Consider the following 13,094-nt stretch of genomic DNA (forward strand, 5'->3'; position numbering starts at 1 on the left):
AAAAATGTAACTTTTTAACAAAATGACACATTCATAACTTTTGGATGAACTTTTAATCTTTCTCTGCAAAATTTTCTTAAAAAAGAGAGATACCCCACGGATCCTAATACATCTGACTTTGAAAAAATGCTCATCAAATCTCCAAAGTTTTGATCTCAACAATTATACTATGTTACAACCTAGTACAAAAAGTACCAGAAATTCAGAGTATAATATCAACAGCTGCCAGATTTTACAATGAGGAATCTGAGACCTAATGAAGTGTAATGTTGGTTCAAGATCACAGGGTGGGCTGATCTGGCATATCCTGTCCTTGTTAATTCTCATATGAGGAGCAAAGGGGTTTTGGGGATGCACATTTAAAGGAAAGGAAGAACATGACTTCATGCCTCAGGAATGTATGTTGTATTCAAGAAAAACAAACAACACATTTTTTTTTTCCGACTAAGAACTGCAATGTCTATCATAAAGCCGAAACATACTTGTTCATACAAGGCATAAGTCTTCAGGAAAAAAAAGCTTTTTAGTACCTCTTATAATTAAATGCATCACAAATGACAACTTACTCCAGCTGTAACCAAACTCATCCTCTTTGTCCACATCTTCTGAGATTTTGGTTTCAGATGACTGTGCATAATCACTGCCCATTTCTGCAAATGCTGAAGGAGAGGGTGGAGGAGCCTCACACAATGGAGCCTTCTCTGGCTCTGACTCTGACTGACTGGGTGCCTGTGGGAACAAGAAGAATGCAGTGGGTATGTGCAGTCTGAGGAAGAAAACCTTAAGGAAAAGACATAAGTATAATGTCAAAACAAAAATGGCCTTAAAATATCCACCAAATAATGAAAAGCTCAAATATAAATTTATTAAATGTTAGAGAGGATTCAGGTAAAGTTTAAATATACAGAAAAAAATAATTTCAGTAAACTGTTATTTGCTATTATAAGTGAATGAATTCAATTTGAAGGCTTAAATGACCTAAGATAGAAAATTATACAAACTTTCCCTGTTGAAAAATACATTTTCATTCAAAAGTTATCATAAATATTCAAGGGTCTGCGCAAGTTTGTGGGGGTCTAAAAAAGTCTGCCAAGAAACAAAGAAGAAAAAAGGAAAAAAATTAACGAAGATGTTGTCCTTTAAATCTTGTTAGCAAGACTATACAGAACAAATTCTTTATTAATACCTGAATCCTCTCTTCAAAGGGCCCTCAAGAAATCCATGAAAAACAGCATTCCACATGCAGGTTCCTCTACCAGAGTACCAGTCAACGTTAGCATATAGGACAGGGACTCATATCTGAGGAATGTGATTTTAAGGGATAGCACTGTATTTCTCTTGCCAAAATAGCTTAGGCAAAAACGAAAACAGAGTACTTCATAAAAAGTCCACATGTGGCATACTTACTGTCACTTAGGACCATCAGTCCTATCAAAAGAAATGGGGTTTGGTATGATCTGGTTCTTAAATTAGAGATTACCAAACAGAATGTAAGAGTTTGAATTGTCTTTGAGCCACTGAATTCACTTTATTCATTTGTAAGATAAATAATCCTTTTGAAACTGAGGCCGCGAGAAGAGAAAAATTTTGTTCAAAGTTACACAGTCCTAACTAGACTTCCTTTTGCTTAATTCTTGATCCAATGCACTTTGTATTATACTATGCTGTCTCCTCCAATTTCTATGGTAAGGCAGTGCCTGACTCAAGCGTCAGAAAAACCTGACTAAACTGCTAGTCCTTGTAAGACCCTGTCGCTGATGCCTTCAACCTGTATTTTTTTTTTTTTTTACTCTTCTTTCCTGTACTTTTTTCTGCATAAAAAAACTTTTTTTCTTTTATAGGTGTAATTTATGAAACCATGTTTTTCTTTTTTAAACCTACTTCTAATAAGAACACACCAAATGTATAAAAACTTAGGAATTATTAATGGGGCCATGACTCAGAATACCATAAAATATACCTAACACTACATGACACTGAATAAGATCTTTCTTCAATGACTCAAAAAGCATTCATTTTTCTGGAGAGGTCTGGTTTATAGAGACTTTGGGGCAAATTTTTTTTTTTTTTGGTTATATAATTTGCTACATACAACGATCAGTCAACACATCATTGGCCAAACAGATAAAAGTTACTAGTACAAATGAAATCCCTGTTATCTTCCCAAGATCTCTGCCATAAATCTTTCAAATTAATAATGTACAAATGAAAATGAGCAAACAAAAGATCATTTGATCTGCTCATTTAAAAATATTACTAAAGTAGAGAGAGAGAGATGTACTTCAGAATTTTTCCTAGTTTCAAACAACATTTATTTCTACATAACAACAGAAAGTTGTTATTTAGCAAGCATACATTAAGTCCATTTCATTTTTAAAAAGTGAAACAATCTATTTGAACATCCCAAAATTTAACAAATCTATGGATGTACATTTTATTTGCTGCATAATTTTTGACTATTATTTTGCTTAAGAACAAAGAAAATTTGTTTATCTGTAGAATCCTTCAGGATCTTAGGTACAACATACTCCTAACTGTGAGTAAAATAAAATGGTACTGTAACCTCACTAATGAATCAGAAAACTAATACTACCTGCATTGACTCGAGGGACAATTAGAAGTCTTCTATTTTATCACCCCTAACACCCTTGTTTTACCAAGATCATATAATCAATTTGTTAGTGACACTTCTTAAAATTTATTTGGGAAAATATTGGTCTTTAACAAAGATCATTTATCCTTATTTGGCAAAAAGGCCAAGTGCAATTGCAATCACTCCATGCCACTAAGTAAAACATACATGTACTGCACACTGTAACACACCTATTTACACAAAATTTCACTTTGAGACAAACCTTAAATGGTGTGGGAGCAAAAGGGTTAGTTGGGGAACAATGGAAGATAACTCTACTTGAATTCTGTAATTCCTATAGTAACAGAAAACATATTCGTTCAGATACAGCATCTTTGCTTATCCATATCACAAAAACATGAAGATCTGATGAATATTCATAAAATGTTTCCTTAAAAAATTGTTGACAGCTTTCTTCATTTCCATGATTAAATTATGGTATATAAATTCTTGTAAATTTTTGTTTCAATTTTGGTGTTATAATTTCATCAGAATATGAGAATATTCAAGGACAGATTTAGGAGCATAGAAAGAGCTATGTTTCCTGATGGAGGGTTTTATACGGATGCACTTTAAGAATATTCAGCAGACTCCTGCACATTCACGTACACAATTATTTGCAGTGATTAACTTAAGGAAGAGCTTTCATGACATCTTGTTAAAGTCTGAAAAAGTTTTAAACATACACAAGGCTTTGAAGAAATTACCTGTGAGAGTAGTGATACCTTTTGGTAACTAATAAAAATTAAAGTGTCAGAAAATTCAAATCTACCAAACTTCAGGAAAAACACTGGACTCATGATCTCCCTTCCTTTCAGAAGGGCCATTTAACTTCCACTATAAAAATAAACATTCTGTGGCAGGACAGTTCACTTAAGAAAGGATTTGCATGCCCAATCCAAACACAACAGTTGTTTGTTTTCCACAACATATATAATAAATGGTGAGGTGGGACAAGGCACAGTAGTAACAAAGAACAAAACATTTTCAAAAGGCAATGTCAAGACAATGGGCATTATCCAACCTTGTCAGCGTTGAACTGGAGAGAGTCAGCAAATGGGTTAGTGCTGCTGAAGTTGTACTTAGGGTAAAGGTTGTGCGGCAAGGAAGGCAAAAGGGATTTCTAAAAGGAAACATAAGAGGCGCTGAGCGCAAAGGAACGTATTTAAAACAACTCAACTTTAAGAATAAAGTACTTACTGACTTAAAAGAGTTGTCTAAGTGATACTAGATTCTGTGTATTTGGTACATAATTAATAGCATCATCTTCTTTGACAGTCTGTTACTAAAGCTTTTCTTCTAATGACCTGAATCATTTAAACCTGAGTTTAAATCAGTCAACAAACCTCACAGGAAACTAGGTTGAAAGGGACCCCAAATTTCTTTTATTTCCACTGAATGGCTGTACCATCCTAAGTAAAGCACATTTGCCCATTTTATGTTTTATGTTTCATGCCTATCAATAAATATGTTTCAAATTTAAAACCACCCAAGTTTTTTTTTTAATTTACATTTAAAAGCTAGTTGTGTTATTTTTAATAGTCTGTCTGTTCAAGGATGCAAATTAAACATTTGTCTGTTGGTCCCTCAGTAACCTTTATTATTCCTTACTCTGTTTTCTGCTAAGGAAACTTCCATGCCTAGACTAGATATTAAGGCTGCTCCAAAGCAATCATACTCTTTAATTTAAAAACATGAAGAAATGAACCCCTCTACAATGGAGTTCTCTATTTCTGCCTGCTTTTGTGGAGTTGGGAATATGGAGTTTCATATATTTTTAAGTTTCTATAAAACTTCCCACATTATCAGGGAATTTATGGGCTTTGGATAATATTTGAAGTCCTGCCTTGAGTATTTCTCACAGGTTTTGTGGCTTGCCTGTATGTAATTCGCCCGGAGCCAGGAGTCTTTTAGAGTTGAATATACATATTAAAGGCAGGATGCCTGCCAGATAGGATTTAGCATTTCCATAGTTAGGATAAAAAAAAAAAAAAACAAGAAAAGTAATAAGTAATTTCCTTAGCACAATAAGTTATTCTCCTTCTTTCCACAACCACTATCTTTTGCTTTTATTGACTATATCTTTCAGGGGAGATTGAAGACATTTAAAATTCATTTTGGCTCCAATTAAATGTTTGTGTTACTTTTCTCTATAAAAAAAAAAGCCCCACTGGCAGGCATGGAGTGTAGAGAGGTTGTCATGTGACACACCACCCTGTATGGGAGAACACTCTGGAAAGACGCTATCTTCAGTGTGCCTGTACCAAAGCTTATGCCACATTACCCTTTCAATCTGCTCTTCTTGCAATGTTTTTCCTACAGAGGCAAGACAGGAAAAAGATATGGGCACAATGACATTTATGCTCATCTCAACTTTCTCCCTACTTTTCAGTTTAAAATGTCAACTCCTGCTTTACAAAAGAGAAGATCATAAATGCCAAGGAACATGACCACTCATTAAGGTGAAAGAAATGACTGGGCAGACATGAAAGACATATCCTAGATAAAACGGTTTAATGCTATTGAGGATAAAGATGATTAATTTTCATCCATCATATATTTATGTTTTAATTATATAGAACAACAGAAAACAAAACCATTATAGCATGAAATGAAATATTTAAAGACAGCTCTAGTTTTTTTTTTTTTTTTTAATTTGCAGATCGTATAGGATTAGAATTTGGCCCTGATAGCAGAGTGTAAATAAATGTACAGCAGGAGAGCAGCAGATGAAATATAGGACACTATATTATTAGGGAAAGATATATAGAAAAATGACTTTTTGCTTAAAAAAATCAATGATGAACTTCTATTCATAGTCTCAAAGGCTGATAAAAGCAGAAACATAATTAATGGAGAAGAAGCAAAGAGAACACAAAAACATTCTCTAGCTGGAATTAATAGAGCCCCTCTTCAATCAAGACAATGGACCAGAGTGAACTCTGAAGCATCTCACATGTGACATTATCAGACAGACTGAGAAGTTCACATTCTTGAACAGGCTAAAGGCCAAAGAGATAAACTGGCTTTTTAGCCTACTGGCTTTTCAGTCTATGTATAAGATTTCCTAGGAAACCTCATCTTCCATCCACAAATAAATAAACATTTACCACTAAGAAACTCATATATGTGCATTGTGGTTTTTTTTTTTTTTGTTTGTTTTTTGTTTTTGCTTTAGATTACTGAAGACATGATTATTTCCATAGGGAAGTAAATCAATGGAAGCAAAGTATACTTCATTTAAAATGCAAAAGTTATTCTAATTTCCTGAAGCAAAATATGTGTAACTTGACTAAACACGTCATTTTAAAAAAGATTTTTCATGGAATAATTACAATAAAATTAGGCATCATTATACCTCAGATAATAAAATAGAAATATTTTCAAGTTATATGAGACAATATCCCTTTAGCTCACTAGACTGCAATTGAAAGAAATGTTTATAGTTTAAGTTTTTAAAGTAATATTAAGAATAACTATTCTGCATTAAATAGTAGTGTCTCAAATGAGATAAAAATTAGAAATTTAAAAAAATTAAGACAAAAAAAAGAAAAAAACCCACCCACCCACACAAGAAATAGCTTAAACTTAACTTAAACAGCCATTTACCAACATTATCATGCTGTGTTTATGTTTAACACAACAAATTGAAACAAATGTATAAAGATTTGTAGTTATTTAAACAAACTGAATAGCATTTGTAAAGAATGCAGCAAGATGCAGCCCTACCATTTGGCAGATTTTCTATCTGAATGGATAATTATTACCTAACAATAAACAACTGAATAATTAAAAACTGCAGATGTGAATATAACTGCATACATTAAGAACTACTAAATTTGTTCCTTACAGTGAACCCAGAACAGAGTTACACCTGCCTAAAGGACAAAAGGAAGACCAGTAAGACCAACCTGGTCACTCTGTACTCCATGGCATACAATGCTGATGCTACTTTTACTGGCCTCACACACAGGGCTGTTTACTAATTTCCATCCATCATTTGAGCATTTATATCTTAAATTCATAATTTTATAATTTACAACTCAATATATCTTGCCTTTAACTTCCCTCATATATGTTGATATTTTTCTTTTAAAGATAACCAACTCTAAAAACTGTAAGCAGATAATTCAAAGGGAATTAGTATGAGAAGGGTTGTTAAATCCAGAAATGGAGTCCCTAAGAGCTTCAGGAGATTTATTAAACTCCAGAAATGGTATAAAAACTTATGAACGAGTGGGTATGTTCTGAAGAACTTTCTCAGGGGTATGTGACACAAATATATTTAATAACTGCTATATATGAATTTTTTTTCAATAAGACATAAAGAAGGAATATGAAGAACAATTTTAAACTCAGCATAATTTTCACATTGAGCATCATTAGGACTTAGTTACAGATGATGATTTTGGCTAGAAACAGCAATCATGAACTCTTGTAGATAAAAAATATATATATATATCCTCATTGTAGAAATCTTGTCCAGTGGGATGCAGACACATCAAAGACAGGAAACCGTATAGAGAATATGTTTAAAGAAAACATAATTCTTTCCTGCTCCTCAGTTTCTCCGTATTAAACTGAGTGCACCATATTCTGTTCAATAGCTTGTATAATTTGTGTCTATAATGAATAAAAATAGTTAACCATCGAGAAACCTATGGTCACCAGTAAAACCTACTTCTGTGAGTCTTCAATAGACTTCAAGTCTTTATTAAACATAGTTGAAGGGATGTTCAGGAAACTCAATGTTTAAAAAACAAAAGAAACTTTCAGTAAGTCTTTGAAACTTCAAGAATCCATATCTGCTCATACAGACAACTTGGCAGTTGCTACAGTAGACTCCAAGTTGAGCTCTGTTTGGAGACTCCTACCTTGCCCTCTGTGTTCGCTTACCCTTGGTCTGTTTATAATGCTCTGTACCATAAAGACTACGGGGTTGCCTGCTTTCCGAATGGCTTCCACAGCTTGTTCATGGCTTGCATCTCTGAGGTCCATTCCATCCACCTGCAATGGAAGGCCTCAGCTTAACATTTCAAGAAGCTACAGAACAAAAGAACAATTTGTGGATCTCCAGTTTTGAGGATCCTTGGCTAGGCTCCTGGAAAATCTGGTACAGTATCAAAAATAATTAAGACTACTTGTGAGACAGCAAAACGTTTCATCTGTTCATCAGACTTGTGGGCCCCTGTTTTGGACACAGGTTTCTGACTCTGATCCTTAACTGAAATACTAAGCAACTGGAATGAAAGCTTGATTTCTGCATTCCTTACACTGCTCAGTTGTCCTTTAAATCAGCATCATTAAATAAATAATATGAGGTAACTACCTAACAGCATTGTCTTCATCATAAAAGTCACTGTACTGAATTTTTCCTAATTCAATATAGAATGGGATTTGGGAAGTAGGTAGGTAATGCTTTGTTTATTTCTCTCTGTACAAGAAGTTGAAGTTAAAAACAAAATTCTGATATTCAGAAAAACCAGATGATGGTAAGGTTAGTTTTGAAAAGGAATATTTGCAGTAGACACGACAGGAGCTAGAAGCCAAGAAGTTGTGCTCATTTGTTAGTAATTACTACATAAACAGCTTAAAAATTATTTTGTAACTTTTTATTGACCACGGCTTGCCCCTGGTGATGACCAGCTCAGCTTATACACTACATGAACGAGAAGGAAAATAGTTTAAAAGGCCAAATGCTAATCCTGTCAGAAAACTGTAGATATTATTATCATTTCCAATTACCAAATAAGGTCTGAGTGAACACAATTCTGGAAAAGAAAATCAATTATTAGGTCCTGGCATAGAATATTTTCATCTTTATCTGAAAACCTACCTCAGGTTGATACTTGAAGGCATAACAATATATTTTTCAATGTTTTGTTTATGCTTTTATAAAACAAAAGGGAGTATACATATCTACTATATATTACAGTAGTGGGAAAATTTAACAGGATGCCAATGCATCTGTGATCAAGTCCAAAGAACTCCATACTCTATATAGAATACTTTGAAGGTCTCTGCTCACCTAACCAATATACATTTCCAGAAATGTAGCACAAGCACATTTTAAGATCCTCAGTGTAATAGAGGCCTGAGGCTTTCTTATTTCCCTGAAATAAAACACTCCACAAATCACTGCTAAATTACATAGTTATTTTACAACACAAAAATGATCTCCTTTTTATTTGAAAGGAATGCTTTAACTCAATATATTTAAAAACTATTTTGGGGTAAACTCTGACCAATCCTTTCTAGAAATAATTATAAATAATTCTTACATTTTTACTTAAGTCAAAGGCTTTTAATAGTGAAGTACACATAAACCAAAATTCTTACTGATAATCTAAAAATGAAAATTTTAGATGGAACTTTAAATTAAAAAGAATTCTTTAAAAGGGGACTAACATATCATCTAACAAAAGGTAAGCCACAGTAGGGAGAAAGCATATCAATATAAATTGCTACAGAGAAGAAAAAAGGAACAAATTGAAATATGCTTTCTCTCAAATCTCAATTTCTTTCTTCTTCAGCTTTCAGAGACAATCAATGAAGGACCAGATAAGCAAATCCTAAAAAGATTCATTTTAAAGTATGGTTGATGTGTCATAGCCTTCTAAACAATTAAAGCATTTAATTTTTTTTTAGTTGTTGATGGACCTTTATTTTATTCATTTTTATGTGATGCTGAGGATTGAAACCAGTGCCTCACACATGGTAGGCAAGCACTCTACCACTGTGCCACAACCCCAGCTCAACAATTAAAGCACTTTAATGTGTAAATGATATGTGTTTAGAAACTTTCTTTGTAAGTTTCCCTTTTAGACTTCTATAAATCAGAAAATCAGGTATACCTACCTTTCTACCATTTTAAATAAAACTATGCTTAACCTGATAAAATAATGTATCTTACTGCTTTGAAGTTACTTGATTACTTTCCAAATCTGTCCCTCTTGCTGGGCAGGCGTCCAGAGCCTGATACAGCACCTGGAATGCAACAGCTGCTCCAGCAATACTCTGTGAGTAAATGACTGAATCATTGGAAATGAATCTACCTAAAATATTAAGCTTTGAACTAAGGAATTAGGTGCAACTTGACTACTTGCTTCTCTCTCATATATAAGAAAACCCACACATGTGCTCACACGTGAACATATGCCTATGCACATGCACACACACAGGCTTCAGTGGTGAATGGTGCAGCCCCAAGAAGGAAGAGGATCCTAGCTAAGACAGAGGGAAACATTTATTCGAAAAATAATCAATGTCTTATCGAAGATGTTACCAAAAAAGATGCATGTGGAACAAAATCTCATCCAAGAAAGTTTAGCTGCAATGAAATTATAATTATAAAGTATTTCTGGAAATAAAATCTCATTGGAAAACTATATTATAATATGTACATTTTATATGTGCACATAAAATTTTAAATAATTCAGTTTTTCTTTGAGAAATTTGCTGTACTCTTTCAAACAGAGCATAATTATTTGACCTTGGGGCAATGTTTTCAAAGGTAGCTAAGTGTATCTCTAAACATTAGTCTCTACATCAAAATAACAATCTTTCATCATAGATATAAAATAAAATTATACATTAAAAAAAAAAAAGAAATACTTCAGCCATAAACATCATGCTCTAACACCGGGTTGAATAACCATGTAAAGATGACAACCCATTGGCACAGAGGGAGAAGAGGGATGAACTTTAGTACAGAAAGCTCACTGGAGGGTACCTCCACTATTCTGTCTCCAGATTTCAAGGTTCCATTTTTGCCAGCTGGACTATCTTCAAGAACATGCTTGATGAAGATGCCCCTCATCACTTCACCATTGCTGAGGCGACTTCCCATTCCCCGTCCACCAACAATGCTGATACCCAAGGATTTGCTTGGTTCTCTCCAAAGTTCAACCCTACAAAAAAATTAAAATTTAAACTCTCAGAAGAAAACTTGGAGAAAAAGCTTCTTGGTGCTGAATCTGGCAATGCCTTCTTGTTTAAGACACCAAAGACACAGACAATACAAGGAAAAGAGACAAACTGTATTTTATCAAAATGAAAACCTTGTAAATCTAAGGGCACCGTCCAAAGCAAAAGAAGACAACAACACGCAGGAGGAAAATAGTTTGATAATCACATCTGGTAAAGGATTAAAATCCAGAACATAACCTAGACAAAGGACTTGAATGGATGACTATCTAAAGAAGATATGTAAGTGGCCCATAAAAACATGAAAAGATACTTAACATCACTAATTAGCAGAGATACAAATCAATACAAAGTAAGATACTATTTCATACCCATTAGGATGGCAATTATCAAAAAAGCAAAAATTAGAAGTACTGAAGAGAAAAATGGGACCATGTGCCTTGCTGGAGGAAATGTGAAATGGGGCAGCTGATGTGGAAAGCAGAATATAGCTTCTTTAAATAATTAAAAATATAATCTCTATGATTCAGCAATTCTACTTCTGGGATATGTCTAAAAGAACTCAAAGTAGGGTCTCAAATAGACATTTTGTCCACCTATGCCACAGAAGCATTGTTCACAATAGACAAAGGTGGAAGCAACACAAGTATCCATCAAAATGAGTGCAATGGATAAACAAAATGGTATATAATGCAATGGAATATTAGTCTTAAAAGGGAAGAAAATTCTGAAACATGTTTCAACAAGGATGATGTTTGAGGACACTATGCTAAGTAAAATAAGTCAGCTCAGTGAAATAAAGGACAAATGCAATATGACTGTACTCATATGATACAGCTGGAACAGTCAAGTTCATAAACAGAAAAGAGAATGGTGGTTGCCAGGGGGTGGAGGAGGAAAGAATGGGAGTTACTGCTTAATGGGCACAGTTTCAGTTTTACAAGATGAAAAAAAGCTCTACTGATGGAGGGTGGTGATGGTCATATAGTGATGTGAGTGCAAACCACTTAAAAATGGTTAAAAATAATAATGGATAAATATTTTAAAACCAATGGCATATTAATAGTAAAATAAAATAGATTTTAAGTACTTTCACAATTATGTGTTTTTTAGAGTCTGATGTAAATACTATTGTATTTATGAAGCTGATTTGTTATAAGTAAATATTGCTCTCACACACCAGGCTGGGGCACAGACCAATATAAAAGTACCATTTTGCTGGAGGTTTAATATTACAGACATTAAGTAATCAGGAAATTCTGCTACCACTGAACAGATGGCAGCTTCTAAGCTTAGCAGCCAAATCCAGAGAAAGAACACTCCTGCACATGCTATGTTAGAATCTTGCCTGTGTAGAAGTCTTTCCTGCCAAGGCAGACCTGGTCATTAATAGTCAGGGCATGAATAACAGTGGCTGACAAAATCCTACATGATCTGATCCTTCCACTATCTCTTTAACCTCCCTAAACTGCACTATGCTCTTCTCACTCCGCTACCATATTATCTCCTTATTGTTCCTTAAATTCATAGGCATGCTCCTGCCTTGGGGCCTTGGCACTTGCTACTTCCTCTGCCTTGAAAGAGCTTCCCCTACCTACAAAATAAATGCATGACTCATATGGAATAATTGTAAATAGTTGTAAGAGTTATGAATGGATTTAAAGTGAAAAGGCAGGGATACAAAAATACAGTGATTTGCAGTGAGATGAGGCAGCAGCTGAGGGTGCTGGAAGACAACACACTGAACAGAGAGCTTAAGGAAGTGATGGCAACCTGCAGTCTCTTCTATGCCTCACCAAAGAAGGCAGTGTTAGACATTAGGCAGGAGAAGACAGCATGGCCAAATATGCCCAGAGCATAGACATTTGAGATGCTCCCTCAGAGGAATGGTGGAAGTAAGAACTCCTACAAAATGGAGGAGGTTCCAGAAAGAAAAGTCTGGGGATTAAAAAGCACTCCAAACAGGTAGAGTGGGCAATGAATCAGATAAACACAGACACAGATATACAATTATCCTTTGGTCAGTACATTTTCTTAACTAAAATCTATAATCCCAGAAATTTTACCTGTTTAGTTTGAAAGACTCTTACCATGATACTTGATCATGCAAAATGTTTGTGGATGAACTAGTTAAAATCCTATCCATTATTTTTCTCTCATTCATTTCATTTAATTCTCAAACCATCCCCACAAAGTGGATAGTCTTGACTAGTCCCACTTAACAAACAAGGGGAGAATCACAGAGAGATGAAGTAACTTTTAGGTAATAGTTCTGTATGCTTCAGTGGGTTTGGTACAGATAGCAAGGGTATAAATATACTGCTTAGATCTAAAGGCTGTAAATTCTTAATACAGGCAGAAGACAATGGAAGACAGAGCTACCAAAATGACCACAGTGATAATTCATTAGTCACTGAACACAGCAATGGTAAATATCCCTGGGAAAGACAAAGAAGATCTGTAGAAGAAACACTGTAGAACAGGTTCATTTTTACTTCTACAGTAAAAAAGGCAGTCTTTCTGGAAATTTATACAT

At 34.3% G+C, this 13,094-nt stretch overlaps 1 protein-coding gene across 12 annotated transcripts in view; it reads right to left on the reverse strand.

Moving 5' to 3' along the window:
- Mpdz (multiple PDZ domain crumbs cell polarity complex component) overlaps positions 1–13,094 on the reverse strand; it is a 168,300-nt gene that overhangs the window by 34,412 nt on the left and 120,794 nt on the right. For 8 of the 12 annotated variants that reach the window (XM_071600645.1, XM_071600639.1, XM_071600643.1 and 5 more), the window contains 4 exons: positions 10,365–10,542; positions 7,529–7,639; positions 3,657–3,755; positions 567–729 (listed from right to left, as the gene is read on the reverse strand). In XM_071600645.1, the coding sequence (XP_071456746.1) occupies positions 567–729; positions 3,657–3,755; positions 7,529–7,639; positions 10,365–10,542 (551 nt within the window). The remainder of the gene's footprint in view (positions 1–566; positions 730–3,656; positions 3,756–7,528; positions 7,640–10,364; positions 10,543–13,094) is intronic. The other 4 variants (XM_071600647.1, XM_071600646.1, XM_071600649.1 and 1 more) reach the window with 2 other exon arrangements.

This window comes from Marmota flaviventris, chromosome 13 (assembly GCF_047511675.1).
Source record: "Marmota flaviventris isolate mMarFla1 chromosome 13, mMarFla1.hap1, whole genome shotgun sequence".
In the NCBI taxonomy this organism is placed as follows: Eukaryota; Metazoa; Chordata; class Mammalia; order Rodentia; family Sciuridae; genus Marmota; species Marmota flaviventris.